The sequence below is a fragment of the Anabrus simplex genome, chromosome 5 (assembly GCF_040414725.1).
Source record: "Anabrus simplex isolate iqAnaSimp1 chromosome 5, ASM4041472v1, whole genome shotgun sequence".
In the NCBI taxonomy this organism is placed as follows: domain Eukaryota; kingdom Metazoa; phylum Arthropoda; class Insecta; order Orthoptera; family Tettigoniidae; genus Anabrus; species Anabrus simplex.
This window is the reverse complement of record NC_090269.1, coordinates 257,461,897-257,480,713: the sequence shown is the minus strand read 5'-3', so window position 1 is coordinate 257,480,713 and position 18,817 is coordinate 257,461,897. Positions and strand designations below refer to the sequence as shown.

Below are 18,817 nucleotides of genomic sequence, written 5' to 3'. Positions count from 1 at the left end.
CCACCACTGTCACCCAGTACGTCAGCCTCATGCCGGTATAGATACCAACACAAACTTCTGCGGGTCAAAATTCCGGCACCTCGCCGTGAGGCGTAAAATAAATATTTTGTGAGAAGGTCGTTCGAATTTTATAAAATATGAAACGATGACAATTTATATCGAAGAGAGGATCACACTGAGACATTTCCAGAGACACTTTGCCTTGAGTTACGCCACGATGATTGTTGAGCGGATTGGCAACCATACCGTGGGATAATCGCTGTCGGATTTAGTTGTCCTGTCGTAATATTTTTGTGTGACTATTTCTAGCCGGGTGCAGTCCTTGTAAGGCACACCCACCCACAAAGCTTCTGCCGTGTATAGGAAACTACGTGTTATTGCGGTGGATGATAGTGTTATGTGGGGTGAGTGAGTTGCAAACACCCAGTCGTCGAGCCGAGGGAATTAACCATTTAAGGTTAAAATCTCCGACCCAGCCGGTAATCGAACCTGGGGCCGTCTGAATCAAAGAGTAGTACGCTGACAATTCAGCCAAGGAGCCGGACTGTCCTATCGGGAAACATGATGGCCGCTCGTTGGTGATGGTTGGTCATACTTCGGAATTTGTTGATCGTACATTGTAAGTAGTTCACCCATGGTATCGCTGTGAGCAGATACTAGGGAGTGGAGGCGAAGATATTGCTAGAGATTACGTTGTTTGATTTATTTAAAGCAAATAAGACGGAGCCTAGCCAAGGGTCAAAGTCAACATGGATCTCTCACAGCAGTTTACTGAATGCTGAAGAAACAACTACGCAACACATATGTAAGGTAGGGCTGCCAACATTTTAATATTGCTTTTATTTTTATTTCAACTGAACTTTTTAGGGAACTAGTGGTGTCTTGTACGATTTATTCATTTATTGTTACACCTTCCCCATGAGGAGGCTGCCGTGTGGACGTAAATTGTTTCTTTATTTTAGCGATTGGCATGGCAAATATTAGGTTAGAAGAGAGGAAAACCAATAAAACATATTATAACGCAAGAAGAATGTATTGAACCCCTAATTTTAATGTCGCAGCTTCGGACCCAATATTTCTACGAATGGCACCGAAGAATAGCTAAGGCGGCAATGGCAATGTCCTGAAGTCATCCTTAGTCAACAAAAGTAAAGTAAAGCAATCTTCATACATATCATGAGGAAGCCTTGAAGAAGTGCAAGGTAAAAACTTCCAGTAATTGTAACCTCGGTACTAAGTGGGGTATTGGAGTTAGGGTTAGCTCTACCCCCACCCCTCGCAGGAAGTAAACTCGTTGGTGTAGGCTGTGCGAACCTCAGGCCATGTGGAAATCTCTGCTAGAGAATCAAACCCCCGTCCTCTCTGGTAAATGAATACGCCTTTAGCACCTCGACTAGGGAGCCTTATTATAACGCAAGAAGAATGTATCCTGTACCAAGTTTGAGGTAAACTCACGGCTGGTCGAGCTGTTTGGGAATCTTACCCGAACACTAAACAAATGTCAAGTGCTTCTAACTTTGAAAAAGTGGAAGTAAACGCAGTTGATGCAACTTAGAATAATGCTTCATTTAATGCTTTTTTTTTTTTTTACGGAAATTGTTGAGAATATCATTCTATTTTTTTCGGGGAGTTTCTTTCGCGGTTTAATTGATACATCTTAAACAAATGTTGCAAAATTGACAGTGTCTTACTGGTGCAGTCATTCAAATTTTCCGTATATAGCAAAAGAAGGACAGAAGCACTACAAATATTTCTCACAGGTCATTAGCAATATTCCTGTGTTTGCTTAGAATCATGTCCATCGGCATGACTACGATGTTAAACTCCACACTAGCTCTTCAGAATTAATGGACGAAATAGAATGCACTACAACAGTAACATACTCTTTTAACTTACTTGTCAAAAGATCTTTTAAGCCTGGCTTAGCTCAGACGGTAAAACGCCAACCTTCTGAGCTCAAGTTGGCGAGTTCGATCCCCGCTTAGGCTGGTGGTATTAGAAGGTGCTCAAACACCTCGTGTCGGTAGATTCACTGGCATGTAAAAGAAGTTCTGCGGGACAAAATTCCGGCTCCTCGGTGTCTCCGAAAATGGCAAAAGCAGTTAGTGGACCCGTTATTATTATTATTATTATTATTATTATTATTATTATTATTATTATGACTATTAAGTTTTATTCACATTAATTTTGGCATGCGCAAGCTACCAACTCAATATGAAATACTTGAGGGTTTGTGGATTTTGCTAGCACAAAGTGCAGTATACGAGAAATATATCCAAATTTGCTTAATTTTCGAATTTTTATGCTTTGCGGGTGTTATATAATTAACATGAATAAAATAAAACATTCTCCTAATAACACTATTTATTTATTTATTTATTTATTTATTTATTTATTTATTTATTTATTTATTTATTTATTTATTTATTTATTTATTTATTTATTTATTTTATTTGTTTCACTTTCCGATGGTCCAGTCCCTTGATGAATATATTAGCATTTCCCCATACTTTGCGAGATATTCGTGTATTCTGCGTTGAGACTTTCCTAACTGTCTTACTAATTTTACAAATATTATATTATATATAAAAGTGCATTTATGTTGAAAATCTGAATATCTGCATTTAAAATGGAAATTATGAAAATTAACATTCATTAAATAACATACACACTCGTCGGACCTTGTACTCACACTTACTTGTTACCTGCTTACTTACACATACGTTATTTGAAGGGCGCCAGCTGCCACTCAGTACAGCAATAATAGAATGAGACTCTTTACTATCTCTAGGGTGTGGGGTAATAAGCTTACTTTTGACAACATACCATATAAGTTCTGGGAAAAGAAGATTGGCGTTCGGTTTCCCCATTAATTTTGAGGTTAAGATATTTTACTGTCAATGAAATGAAACTATGAATTCGTTTGATAGAACAATATATATTCTTTAGATAATATATCAAAAAATAGCGAGTCTTGTTGCGATAAAACAGATGAGAATATGAAATTATGACATTGCAACTGAAAGAAACTAGGCATGAATTTGAATTCTTCTTGACCGGACATTTAACAATTTATACGAAATATTTCCCTCACTGATTCACTTGACTGTACCTTCAACACTTTGAGTGTAATTACGACGTATTCCTTTGATCTGGTGTTTACTGTAGATATGTCACGCCTAACTTGGTGATACATCCTTGTGACTGCTTCTTCTCCATATCATCTGACTTCTTTGTAAGTCAATATGGTATTACCTCTTGGCAGGTCCAGGGTTGCCCTCTCTGACTTCATGGTAAGCCCTTGCGTCCGTGTCTTCAACTGAGTGAGCGACCAACCTTTTGGTCTCACTCGCTCAATGACCAATAGTTAATGGCTCACTGAGTCTTCACCATCTCTCGTTCACACTCGTTCACTGACCAACTAAGGCCTCTTGATCTAGTAGACTTCTTCACTGTACTGCATCCGTATAACTAATGACTGACGCTACAATATGCACCCACCTTATATAGACGTTGGTTGACACAGCTACGTAATCTCCAGAAATAACAATGACATACTCCCACCTACGCGACAGATATTACATACAGTGGTGAAATAGCCCGGGGCGGCCGACTTTCTGAGCGCATTGCTAAATAAATACGATGACGTAGCCATGAAGTGGCGATGACTTGGCAGAATCGCCAGTGGTATAGCAATATAACAACGTCACTTCCACATCTGATACATCGAAACTCTCACTGTACAGGTATTTAATATTAATCTACACATACGTATATATGCATACATCTAAGTACAATCTTGCAAGCAACATGCATTGCAAAATCGAATTAAATAAGACTGATAATTACAATAATAGTAATAATATCACAGACAACATAATAATAATACTGACATAATAATAATAATAATAATAATAATAATAATAATAATAATAATAATAATAATAATAATAATAATAAAATACAGATAAAATCATACAATAATAAAAATACAGATATCATCTTGTAACGGGATTTGAACCGTTACAGCGTGTACCTTTGCATCTCATCTTCCATAGGAAAAGGCCTGATCGAAGTTTTAAGCCAATCTATCGCACTAGGTCTCTCCCATTCTACAGAGACTTTTCCAGGAACTCTAATGTGTACAAATGCTGAGTTATCTTGAAATGACATCATACAACAGCATTAGATCTTAGCTGAGATCTCGTGGAACGTTTGAATAAACCCACTCGTACAGAAAAGAACACCTTTCCAGGGCGAAATTTCAGCACTCGGTGTCTTCTAATGCCTATATATAGTTGTTGAAAGGATGATTTCAGGCACTCCAGATATTTTGATTCAGTGTGCTGGACGGGAACGGGCTTCATTCTGCCTCGTGAGACCAACTAAGGAACTGTTTGATTTGAAAGGCAGGTAATACGGCAGAGGACGTCATTACGCTGCAGGATCTGACCGGGCAACAGAAGTCTTAGCAAACCAAGACTCTTGAGGATGTTTAGTGCAGAACAGTAGCGGCGACTAAGCAGGGCGAGGGCAGTGGCCCCTCAATTTTCGAAGAAAACAATACATTTTCATTCCATTTTAGCAGGCTGAAACTAAGATTTATAGGAATTATTAAAAGAAATGTTGAAGCCCTGTTGTCTTATCAGCTGATTCTTTCCTTTATTTAATTTAATTATTAACAACATTATTATCGAAAATACGCACAAAATGTCGTTCGTCGCTGCTAACTAATTTGTATAGCGTCACAGCAAATGCTGTAAGGAAGGGTAGTAGGAGTATAAATTTTTGCTAAGTTCATGGACACTTGAGGTATGATTCAACCGCCTGCCGCGCGCATTCGACAGTCTGGCAGTCTCTTTAGTGTCTGTTCGTTTCTTACGAGGGAACGCATACATGTGTTACACTCGTATTCGGTTGAAATTTGGTAGGAATATTCGTGGGAGGCAGTAGAATGCTAAAGTGAAAACTGCATGTGCCCAGGGTAAGTTTAAACGCCAAAATTGAACAAATAAATAGTCGTAAAATTAGAAGTGCCGCGGGAGTATCGGGGTGTGGCGGAGAGGTAGGGAGGAGCGAAGCAGCGGACGTGCGCCAACCAGGCTGTGTCGAGCCGCGCCAGCAGCCAGGCAGCGTATAGTTAGCGCGTTCCCCGTAACTTCCCGATCAGATGTACAAAACGTAAATATGAAAATAGCACATGAAACAAGTGTACAAAGGACGATGTTTGAACAACGATGCCAATAAGGTTTGAAAAATTACAACGAGGTGACTAGATGGAGAGAAAGTTTTAGATTACCAAAGGATGAGATAAATCATTTTAAAGTGTAAGAAACCATAGTCACTCTAATACCAAGTTGAATGGGAATAAAAGAGGGTTCACGCTCTTTTTTACGTAAGTTAGACAAAGGTCTTTATAGACTTGTTTGAAAATGTACATTGAAAGATTGATTTTTACATTAAGAAAGAACTTTGAAAGTTTCCCCTCAAGTTAGCTTTCTGAGACTATTACATGATTAAAAGATGGCTGCCACTACCTTGACCTGGTGGGCCTTTCCGGAGATGGGCAAGGCTAGCTCCCTGCCTCCACTACGAATACACTCTAAACTTCTTGACTTGACTGGAGTGATCGAAAGACAACATGGCCCAAAAGGCCCCAGCTTTTACAGCGGAGAGGAAGGTTCCAGAATTATCTGGCCGAAGCCCTGTACACACCTATTGTAACGGTTCAACTCCCGTTACAAGGTGATATCTGTATTTTTATTATTATTATTTCATCTGTGATATTATTATTATTATTATTATTATTATTATTATTATTATTATTATTATTATTATGTCCGTATTATTATTATTTTATCTGTGAGATTACTATTAATGCATTATAATTATTCTTTTTCCTACCGCTTTTCCCACACCTGTGGGGTCGCGGGTGCGAACTGCGTCGCACATGTGGATTTGACCCTGTTTTACGGCCGGATGCCCTCCCTGACGCCAACCCTATATGGAGGGGTGTGATCACTATTGCGTGTTTCTGTGGTGGTTGGTAGTGTAGTGTGTTGTCTGAATATGAAGAGGAGAGTGTTGGAACGAACAAAAACACCCAGTCCCCGAGCCAGAAGAATTAATCAGAAGCGATTAAAATCCCCGACCCGGCCGGGAATCGAACCCGGGACCCTCTGAACCGAAGGCCAGTACGCTGACCATTCAGCCAACGAGTCGGACAATGCATTATATTTATTATTCAGTTCAATTCTGCAATGCTTGTCGCTTGCGTGATTGTAGTTAAATGTATGCATATATACGTGTATGTAGATTAACACTAAATACATGTACAGTAAAGAGTTGCTGTATGTCAGATGTGGATGTGACATTGCTACAATACTGCTGGAGAAAATGCAGAGTCATCGCTACGTCATGGCAACGTCATCGTAAGCATTTAGCGATGAGCTCAGTTTCTTTGAGTTTCCTAGGGAGCCCCGGGCTGTTACACCATTGTATGTAACATTTGTCGCGAGGAGGTAGTAGATAATAGTTATTTCTGGAGATTACGTAGGTGCGTCAACCTAACGTCTATATAAGGTGGCTGCGTACTGTAGCGTCAGTCATTATTCAATTGGAAGGAGAGGCGACAGTTGGTCGGAGGGTGAACGAGTTGCAGAGGCCTCAGTCGGTCATTAAGTCAACGGGAGTCTACGGGAAGGAGAGGACTCAGTAATCCATTACTCATTGGTCATTGAGAGAATGAGGCTACAGTTGGTCGGTCTCTTAGTTGAAGATACGGACAGGAAGGCTTACCACGAAGTCAAGGAAGGATAGACTTACCAAGTAGTCATATGATATGGAGAAGAAGCAGTCACATGGATACATCACCAAATTAGGCATGACACATCTACAGTAAACACCAGATCTAAGGAATACGTCGTAATTACACTCAAAGTGTTGAAGGTACAGTGAAGTGAAACAGTGAGGGATATATTTCGTATAAATTGTTAAATGTCCGGTCAAGAAGAATTCAAATTCATGCCTAGTTTCTTTCAGTTGCAATGTCATAATTTCATATTATCATCTGTTTTATCGCAACAAGACTTACTATCTATATATATATAAAATAACTTGTCCTGACTGACTGACTGACTGACTGACTGACTGACTGACTGACTGACTGACTGACTGACTGATTCATCATCGCAGAGCCAAAACTACTGGACGTAACGAAATGAAATTTTGGGGATATATTCATATTAAGATGTAGGTGCTCGCTAAGAGAGGATTTTTGGATATTCCTTCGCTAAGGGGGTGAAAAGAGGGGTGAAATTTTAAAATGAGTGTGTCTATATCTCGAAAGTTTAAAAGTTTACAGATGTAAAAATTGGTATTTAGAATCTTCTTTAAAAATAAGGAAACACGTATTTTTTGTTTTCAGAAAATCCCAATAGGAGGGGTGAAAAGGGGTGAAAATGGGGAAAATGGGTTGAATGCCCTTAATCAGTAAACCAGTACTTATATCTCAGAAACTGAAGATATTACAGACCTGAAAATTGGTACTTTTGATCTCTTTTAAAAATAAAGAAACACATATTTTTTTGTTTTTGAAAAATCCAATTAATGGGAGGGTGAAAATGGGGTGAATTTTTAAAATGAGTGAATCTATATCTCCAAACTTTTAAAGTTTGCAGATGTAAAAATTGGTATTTAGAATCTTCATTAAACATAAAGAAACACGTATTTTTTTGTTTTCGGAAAATCGCAATAGGAGGGGTGAAAAGGGGTGAAAAAGGGGTCGAAAGCCTTTGATGAGGCTACATATATTTCAGAAACTGAAGATATTACAGACCTGAAAATTGGTGTTTGGGATCTCCTTTAAAAATAAAGAAACACGTATTTTTTTGTTTTTGGAAAATCCAATTAATGGGGGGTGAAAAGGGGGTGATTTTTTAAAATGAGTGTATCTATATCTCAAAACTGTTACAGTTTATAGATGTAAAAATTGGTATTTAGAATCTCCTTTAAAAATAAAGAAACACGTATTCTTTTGTTTTCGGAAAATCCCAATAGGAAGGGTGTAAAAGGGTGAATAATGGGTTGAATGCCTTTAATGAGGCTACTTATATTTCAGAACCCGAAGATATTACAGACCTGAAAATTGGTATTTGGGATCTACTTTAAATGTAAAGAAACACGTATTATTTCGTTTTTGGAAAATCCAAATATTGAGGGGTGAAAAGGGGGGTGAATTTTTTAAAATGAATGTGTCTACATCTTAAAACTTTAAAATTTACAGATGTAAAACTTGGTAGTTAGAATCTCCTCTAAAAATAAAGGAACACGTATTTTTTTGTTTCCTGTAAATCCCAATAGGAGGGGTGTAAAAGGGTAAAAAATGGGTTGAATTCCTTTAATGAGGATACATATATCTCAGAAACGGAAGATATTACAGAACTGAAAATTTGTATATGGGATCTCCTTTAAAAATAAAGAAACACGTATTTTTTTAGTTTTTGGAAAATCCTATTAATGGCGGTTAAACAGAAGTGACAAATTGGGGTGAATTTTTTGAAAGATTATCTTGGGAACGTAAAATGTTACAGACGTAAAAAGTGGGTGTTTGGAATCTCCTGTAAATGTAAAGAAACATAGGTGATTTGTTTTTGGAAACTCCACTTAAGGGGAACCCAAAAGGGGTGAAATTTTAAAATGAGAATTTTTACAGTATATCTAAAAAACTTAACATGTTACAGAAGTGAAAAATGGTATTTTTATCTCTATTAAACATAAAGAAACGTGTATTTTTAATTTTCGGAAATACCACTTGGGTGGAGGGGGGTGGGGGGGTGAAAGTGACTGAAAATGGTGTTGAATTCTTTTAATTAGGCTACTGATATCTTAAAAATGAAGATGTTACAGACGTGAAATTTGATATTTGCAATCTGCTTTAAAAGTAAACAAACACGTATTCTCGGAAAATCCAATGAAGCGGGGGGAGGGTGTGAAAGAATTGAAAAATTAATTGACTTTAATTGTATGAGAATATATACATCTAATAAAAACTAAAGTTGTTACAGACGTGAAAATTCGTATTTGGATCTCCTTTAAAAACAAAGAAAAACGCGTTTTGGGGCGGAAGGCATCTTGGGGGGCGGGAGTGTAAAGGAGTTTAATTCCTTTCATGAGGACACATAAATCAAAAACTGAAGAAGTTAGAGTCGTGATAATTGGTATTTAGAAGATCCTTCACTATTAAAGAAACAAGTATTTTTTGCGGGAAAATTCACTTGGGGGGGGGGGAGTAGTTTGAAATGAAGTGACAAAAGTAAATTATATTTATGGGGATACTTATATCTCAAAATTGAAGGTAATAGACGTGAACATTGGTGTTTGTAATCTCCCTTAAACATAAAGAAACACGCCTTCTTTTAATTTTTTTTTGGGGGGGGTGGCAGTAAAAACTAACGGCGGTGGGGTGTAAAAGGAGGTGAGGCCAATTGATTTTACTGTTCTTAATGTACTTATAAGGATCCTCCGTTGCTCAGGCGGCAGCGCGCCGACCTCTCACAGCTGGGTTCCGTGGTTCAAATCCCGGTCACTCCATGTGACATTCGTGCTGGACAAAACGGAGGCGGAACAGGTTTTTCTCCGGATACTCCGGTTTTCCCTGTCATCATTCATCCCAGCAACACATAATAGTAATAATAATAAAAATAATAATAATAATAAGAATAAGAATAACATTAATAATAATAATAATAATAATAATAATAATAATAATAATAATCATAACAAAGGGAGTTATATAAGTTCTAAGCTGTGATCATTACTACCAGAATATATAGACACTAGGACACTTAATCAAATGAACTAAACGTGAGTGACTAAATAGAATCCCTAATTTGAGAATCTGATTTCGGGACATTGTATAGGGGATACCCGTGCCGTAAAGGGCGCGTTAGAAGGAGACGTGCAAACGGGAGATAACCATGAGTGTTCTTAGCCGCAGCAGTAGGACTGGATATTAAGGACTACAAGATCATGGGCTTACGCGCAAGTCAACATGGAGAAGATAATGTACTCTACTAAGAATTACCTATATACTTGGACCTCCCGACGTGAGCGGAGACATCCAGAGGGATGAGCCTGAGTACACCTCTGTTTTATGGCATGGGCATGTAGCGGGACGGGTTTTTCCTTTAAACTCATTAATGTGTAAATATTAAAGGTTTAATTCAATAATTTTGTAAATATTAACAGCTAGGTTTTAGACTAAATGTGTCTATAACATAGGGCACGAGTGTAGTTTAGTAGCAATCTGAGTGGTATTAATTTGTGTAAATGCACGTAGAATTTTATGGGAATTTACTCTTCTATCTTGAGTTTTCACCGTATATATTTTTAGTTAAGTTTTTAATTCATGATTGTGAGTGCCTGTAGTTTTTCGGGGTTATTCAACTGTTGTATAAATGTAGTGATCAGGGTAATGTTTACACCCAGGGAACATCTACACTATTGCAATGATTAGTTTTTGCCATTTGATTAGTACACGTTATAGTGTGTTTTTTTTAATAATATTGGAACAGAACTGGTCTTAAAAGTCTTAGTATGACGTGCATCCGGATATGTTTAAAGTAGTCATTTTGTACTGAGATTTTGTGATAAAGATGTGCACTGAGGTTGAAGCCATGACCTCCCATTAATAAGTAGATGTCCGTCTTGTAAAGTAACAGTATTTTGTTTTACTCCATGTTCTTTTAAAGAATCAGCTGTAGATAAAGAATTAGGTTGTCCGAGGAGGAATGGTGTTATTTTATGATGTCGCGAGTTTGTGAAGCCAGGACTTCTGGTGTGGAATGTACAATGCATGCCGTGTAACGTATCGAAATATTTATTGCCTCACTGAGTTGAGTGAATTAATTGAATGTATATTACGTGTACAGTATAAAGGTCGAAGGAAGGTAAATAGCTGATTTAAAGAGTCTTTTTAAATAAAAGAACGATGGTTTCCAATGTGACGGCTTAGTGTACTCACTGATCTTTCCAGGGAGCCATGAAAGTTGTGTGACTGATGAACGTCCCCTCAGGCCACAGAGAGTGACGATTGCTTTTGTGAGCCGACACACGGGAAGGAACTGTCCCAAACTTTTACGAGGACGAAGAGGCGATATTTAAAACTGATTCATTATGAAATGTGAATCATTAATGTTATCACCTTAATTTCATTAAGGACAGGATATCAAATCAGGCGGTATTTAGCCCCTCTTAATTATTCTTAGCAGGGTTTTTCAACGCCCCATCTTCAATCGCCGGAGAGTGCGTGCTCGAACCTGCATTTGGTGGGGCCACCCGCAAGGAATGCCTCACAACCACATGTATTCATTACGTTTATATTATTTTTGTGTGTTTTGTTTTATATGCGGTCAGTGTGCTTATGGATAGCAGAATTTCTTCCTTGTGGCCATCGCTCTTGTTTGTTTTCGTAAACTGGGTTCTTCCCCCTCCTAGGTAATTTTGGTAAGTTTATGTTGTTCGTTTAGAGATACTGTAGTGTATTCCAGAGGGAAACAGGCGGGATAGTATACGTTTCCACTTAGCTTTGTTTACTGTTTTGTAATATAATCCCAGTGCTAAAGGGATCATCTAATCAACTTGTTTCTGCACACTAATGGCCATGATAAGAACATTTCTTGCGGTTGTATTCCGCCTTACCCTCGACAACATGATTTACAAGTTTTTTTGTAAACTTTCAGACCAAATATTACTTTGCGTCATGATTGTATTATTCGTTATGTATGCATTTGGGTTGATTTTATCATTTTTCATATTTCACCAAAATGTAATAAACCTTCATTTTTAGTAGATATATGGATTCTCATTCGCACTGTAGTAGTTAGCTGCCACACTTCTCCTAACCTTGTATACCTATAAGTTTAGAATACCATTCTTAGCAAGAACTGAGCGCGACCCTGAGCACTTAAGCGGACAGTACCATCCAGAGATTAGGCAATGCCGACGATATCCAAAGGCTTCAGCATCGCTGCAAACACGTTGTACGTAACGCCTTTAAAACATATAACCGTACATGTATGCTATGTATCTAGAAAGTAAGTCGTTACCTCTGCTAAAAACTAAACCTATGTACAGTACATTGTAAACATATACTATTAATAAAACAATAATGTCCGATGTTAATCCTTTCGTATTAGATCCTTGCGATAGGTGAGAGTTCCTCTAAATCGGATAATAAAATATAAATGAATTTCTTTCATTTACAAATTTTGCCGCTTCATTGTTATAAAGGAACGTATTCTTCGCTTGATATTCCCATGAAAACTATTTCAAAGTTTTTGGTTATTTATTAATTTACCAAGAATCCCAACATGAGAACTGTTTAAAAGTTTTTGGCTATTTATTAGGTTACAATCCAATGTTACTTACCAAGAATCCCACAATACGAGTTCAAAAACCCATCAACTTCTAGGGCAAAGTAGTTTAGAACCCGAACTATGTATTTCGTTCATAACCGTGTTACGGACTTGAAGATTATTAGGGATCCCGTGTAACGCATGTGCATCAATTGCGCTTGAAACCCTATATAAGTAACTTCTGCCGTGGTTATATGTACTATAAAGCATTACGGATCATTTCGTTGTAAATATGTCAGTTGCACTTGGAACATATTTATCGCTAATAAGTGACAACATTAACCACTAAGAATGTTTACTACTGTGGCGATATACAGCGTGCTTGTTGCTTGTCACTGTCACTATCTACTGAAAATATTTACTACGTTTGCAATACGTAGCGCAATTGTCGATTTAGTTACGGTAACTCAGTTTTGAGTACCGATATTGGTATGATTATTTTCATTTTGGCAAGTACCAAGTTACAGGTATGATTATTTTAAACAGCATTTTTAACCATACCCGTTGATGGCAAAGTCCAAAGTTTCTATAAAAATGGGAATGAAAATGTTGCCGCATGGAAATCGACTACCGGGCATAAACGACTTCCGCCCAGCGCAACTGAAGCATATCGAAATTTGACAGCCTAGCACAACTGCTATAAGCTAGGAGGGGGGAGGGCAAATTCCGTCCCCGCGCCTAATTTCGTCCCCCTAGGGATTTCCGGTTAGCACGATTAGTACCTAATGTTTAGCCGCACGCACACGCGTAGCCTCATCCCGTTGTCTTGTTGTGAGAGTTGGTTATGTGCACCACGTTTATTATCCGTGTACAAGGAGGATTCTTGTTTCATGCTGAGCTGAGTCAGTGCAGCATTCAAGTTAAGAGCCTGTTATTCCTAGATATGTGATATGTGTGTGAAATACTGGACTGCATTTCAGTCGTGTGGTGTACTCGTAGTTTCTGGCGTGTAATCGCTACAGTGAGGTGGTTGGCGTGAGTTACTGTAGCGGCCATTATAATAAATCATGAATGTTCGTAATATCGTCCCCCTCATTTTATTTATTTATTTATTTATTTATTTATTTATTTATTTATTTAGGGCCTATTAATGGTTGTTCTTATTTTTAGATGAGAAAAGGCAAGCAGTGGGATAAGGAGGCTATTAAGACAGTAAGGGACAAGATGATATGTTACATACGTGCAAGTAAATCTTTTAACATTCCACGAGCAACGCTGAAAGACTGTGTTAAAAAGAATACCAAGAAAACATACGTCATAAATGGCCTTCAAGTAATTAATTACACGGAAAGTGTTTGGTAAAGTTAGAAAGGAAAAAATATTAAAATGAATTGTACTTTTGGTGGGGGGCAAAATTACAAACACATTTTTGGTAGTTTAGTTTTTGTAGTGTTTATGTCAAATATTGACTACGATACGTTATAGCAGTTTTACTGTAACTTGCCCGTAAGTGGAGGATATATTCAGTCATATATTTCTAGCCTTTTCTATAACATTCCTGAATTTCTTCTAGTCCAAATCTGCTAAGGAGATGAAATATGGGCCCCTCTACCTTAAATCCAAATTTGACATCCGAGCACAACTGATGCGTTCTGATCAGGTATGGTTTTATCCTGAGCACAAATGACGAACTCGCCTATGTAACCAGCTAGGGCATAGTACAATACTTACAGTACTTTGTGAAAAGTAAAATGAACATATTCCAGTATCCACCTTGAAGCTTTCAGTTGAGAGCCGAAACATATTTTCTTCTATTTCAGAACTGATCAATCATGAAGGTCGTGGGCTTGGTAACTATGTCTTTCCTGGTGTGTGCTTCAGTTGCTGCGCACAACAAGACCATGGACCTCAGCTCATACATTGCAGATTTATGGAAACCTCGGAGGAATGGCCTGAGTGAGTCTCTATTTCCTATTTGGAGGAGGAGGATTTATAGTCTCCTCACTCTGATATTTTCATTATCCATTATCTTCTTATTAATGCATGTAACATTTACAGTCATTTAAGGATGGTGAATATTATCCGAAAATGTTTTAGTGATTTATGAAAGAATGTGGGCCTTCAGATACCAAGATCACGGGTCAAACCTACAGAAGAAGTCCCTTTTGAAGGGTGGGGAAGGTTCATTCCGCACTCTATGTCCTGCAAATTCCTGAAAATCATCTCTGGTGATACCCGACATGGTTAACTAAATAATGGGAATGGCGCACTCAATGACTGACTATTTGGTAGAATGGTCAGCATTGAGGCCTTTGGTTCAGAGGGTTCTGGGTTCGATTTCCAGTTTTAATCACGCCTGATTAATTCTTGTGTTTCGGGGACTGAGGGACTGGGTGATGTGTTTGTCCCAAAATTCTCCTCTTCATGTTCAGACAACACACCACAATACCGAATACATCCCTCCACATAGGGTTGCCATCCGGTCGTAAAATAAACATGTGCTACACAGTTCGCACCCGCGACCCCACAGGTATGGGGAAAGGAAGTAGAAGAAAAACAATGGCCCAACCAATAGAGCAGCGATATTTCTGTCTTTTGATACAATAAAATCTAACATTAAAATTTACTCGCAAATGGTGTCTTATCAAACTTTCTTCAGACGGTAAGAAACCATATTATTATCTGCCTCCTTAGCGTAACGGTTAACACTATTAGCTGCCGTCATCGGGGTCCCGAGTTCGATTCCCGGTACTGTCAGAAACTTATGAACGGCAGTAAGCAGCTCACCTCCATGGGGGGTAGCGGGGTGCCTAAAAAGAGCTGCACCACCTCAGGACGCGGACAGGCGTTGCTTTTTCTTTTCTTTGCTGTCCGGCTCCATGGCTGAATGGTTAGCGCGCTGGCCTTTGTTCCAGGGGGGTCCCACGTTCCATTCCCGGCCGGGTCGGAGATTTTAACTTACATTGGCTAATTCCGATGGCTCGGGGACTGGGTGTGTGTGCCGTCTTCATCATTAGATTTCCGCATGGGTAGGGCTCCATCTTAATAGACGCGCAGGTCGCCTATGCGGAGTCAACTCGTAAAACCTGCACTAGGCTTCTTCGGAGGCCACACTCCATTATTATTATTATTATTATTATTATTATTATTATTATTATTATTAGTATTATTATTATTATTATTATTATTATTATACCGGGAGGTACACCTCAACGCCGCGCATTCAAAATAAGCGCCTTAATGAACTCCTCTATCAATCAAAAGTGAAACTTATAACACAACAAGTTGGAACTTTAATCAGAAGATGACACCACCGAAATATTATGTAATTTTGTTATTGTGCAGTTTCCTTAACTGAGTGAATTTCTCCTTGTTTTGTTTGCCATTCATCAAGAAGTTTGGACTTTTTCCACAGATAACACTACCAAAAAACTATGATCATGCACTCTGGTGCAAGGTGTAAGAACTTATAACTTAAAGAAGTTTGGTATTTCTAGGTTTTCCATAACTGATCTATGTTCATTTATTTTTGGATTGGCAACATTTCCTTTTCTTTCCGCCAGTTTTGAATTTAACCAATCACTAATTTCTGTAATTGATTTTCAACCTATCACAGGCTTCTTTTTCGATTCTGAGTGTAACTTTGAGATTAACCAATTAAATTGAGAGGGTGTGGCTGGTTTAGTCTTAAATGATCTCGAACCTTCCCTGAGGGTTTATATACTGCGGCTTTTTACGTTTTTTGGCCAATTGATCTTCGTCTATCTGAGTGTGTGGGCTTAAGCAGGAGGCGGGCGGCCTCTTTCGTCGGCAACAGAACATCTATAAGGTAATGGCCACATAAACTACATCTTTCTTGTTGTAGCTACCTCCGCAGATTATTCCAAGGGGAAGGTCCGAATCTTTAACCATGTAACCTACGTTTCTAAAATGTAACTTTCTTCCGGCTAATGTAGAAATTTCATAAAATCTTTAACTGTAAATCGGGGATAGAGAGTGATGTACCCTCTCGAGCTCCCCTTCATCTTGGTTTGAGGTGACTATGTTTTGTAACTGTTTTTCCTTCTGTAATGTGTTAAAGTAATTTCTATGCCAGTCACCTCAGTAGTTTGGTAATAGCCCCTGTTTCATCGGCCTAGAGCCCTGTAAGGTTTTAATTTTCATTATCTGGGAGTGCAGTGTACGCTTCCTTTTATTTTGTGTTTCGGTGTGTTTTCTTAACCTGTTCTTTTTCGCAAAGGCCCCGTATGTTGGGTACGAGATACCCCTGTTTCAATTTGCTAGTTGGGCTATGAAAGGCCAGAGAGTCTTAGAATTGTGTGTAATGTTGCCTTAAGCGGGCGATTAAAATTGGATGAATTTTGGAGAGCCTGTGAGCTCTTTTTCCAAGTTTTGATTATTGTAAAAGAGTGCCTCTGGAAGGCCAGATTTTTTATTTAGGGAGCAAGTGCTCTTGATTTAGGGGATTTCTGCCCCTGACTTAATGGTTCCTAATTTTTAACTTAAATGGTGTAAACTGGATCCGGTATCTCTGGAATTGTAAAACCACGGGTTTGAAGCCCATAATTTGTAAAGTTCACTAATCTGGAATTTTCCTAGTCTTGTTTCAAGATTGCTTTTGTACCTGACGTATTGTTATTTATTGATGTTCAAGTTTAAATTAATTTTTGATATTGTAGTTAGACCCATTCACCCCGGCACCTTCTTTAACCTCTTTCTGCTCCACGGGTAACCCCGTAACAATTATTATTATTATTATTATTATTATTATTATTATTATTATTATTATTATTATTATTATTATTTATTGGAGCTTAATGTTACATACTAACATAAAAATTGGAATTGAACTCTTTTACCAATACGGAAAAAATGTTTCATTGAAAAAAGTCAGTCTAACCATCTAGTCAGCATAGCAAATCACTTTTCGATACAGTACTTCAAAATAACAAAATAAACCTAATCATATGCAGCACTTTCAATTTTTACATTTCAAAATTAAATTGTATTGCCACTGGTAGAGAGACCTTGGCGTATTTTTTGTAGGTTCTCATATTGTATCTTTTCTCCCAGAATAATATTGACGTTCACTGTCTATCTTCTCCAACAATGGTACGATGTTGATAAGTAAAAGGAATTCCCTTCTGTTTTCTTTAATAGAATCGTGTTAAATTATTCTTTTAAAGTAAGCTAGAAACCTCAGCAGTCAGAACTTCTTATGAGGATTTTTTAAATGACAGTTAATTCTTCAGATAATATTTATCATACATGTTTCGCTCATTGAGGTGTTTTCCGCTTAAAGATAAGATTTTCCTGGAATTAGTATCATGTTCCAGACTATTAGGCTACACATATAAATCAAGTTCAATGTTGAATGCCAAACTGTAAAAGAAATTAAAGATTAATGAGTATATAGATGAACTTAAAACATAAACTGACCTTAAAATAGGAAATTGAATGACATTTGCACTGAATTGGAAGACTACCCGTCGCTTCTCAACCCTGGTGATAAAAGTTATAATACATTTTGAAGTTTTTGAATTTTTGTAAGGTATTCCATTCAGTTAGTCAGCTAAATGTAATACAAATCTAACAGTGTGAAATACTCAGTTAAAGTGGAAATTTGCAAGTATTACAGAAACACAATAAAATATAAAAATGATGAGGGGTATGAGAAACAGAGTGTGTCGACCACCATAGTGTGCATGATATTCACAATACCACACAAACTTCATCATTGACACAGAATAGCAAATATTACTGAGCGAACTGGCCGTGCGGTTAGAGTCGCGTAGCTGTGAGCTTGCATTCGGGAGATGGTTGGTTCGAATCCTACCGTCGGCAACCCTGAAGATGTTCTTCCATGGTTTCCAATTTTCACACCAAGAAAATGCTAGGGTTGTGCCTTAGTTAAAGCCACAGCAACTATGTTCCGAATCCTAGCCTTTCCCACTCTTCCGCCACAGAAAACCTTTAAATATGTTAGCGCGACGTTAAACCCCAGCAGAAAAAGAAAAGGATAGAACCAATGTTCAAATCGGAAGTTCAGAAGAATTATAATTAATAAGTGATTAAATTAATTTCTACTGCAAGAAAGTTAAGAAAATGACGTACATAACGCAGCACTAAAATGTTCAGCCATCTAATACACCCTATCACTGAAGCAGAGAATTTAACGGAATAATTTTAAATTTAAATCAAGTTCAAGTTATAACTTTAAAATTGGTAGAAATTTCGAAGTGAAAAATGCAATTGAAGGGTGAAATTACAATAATAATAATAATAATAATAATAATAATAATAATAATAATAATAATAATAATAATAATAATAATAATAATAATAATAATTTTACCGGAGGTACACCGTCCCCGGCCAGTTAAACTGCGTGCCTTCCAAAGGCCATCTATGTAAATAAGCTTGAACTGGTGTACTACAAGATACTTTGGTCTTTAACTGTT

General features: G+C 37.7%; 1 protein-coding gene across 1 annotated transcript in view; it reads left to right on the top strand.

Annotated features, from left to right (window-relative positions):
• Positions 1-650: 650 nt before the first annotated feature.
• Positions 651-18,817, top strand: part of LOC136873961 (uncharacterized) — a 76,066-nt gene continuing 57,899 nt past the window's right edge. Inside the window, exons 1-2 of the mRNA XM_067147360.2 lie at positions 651-810; positions 14,177-14,312. Of these exons, the coding sequence (XP_067003461.2) occupies positions 14,189-14,312 (124 nt within the window). The 5' untranslated portion in view covers positions 651-810; positions 14,177-14,188. The remainder of the gene's footprint in view (positions 811-14,176; positions 14,313-18,817) is intronic.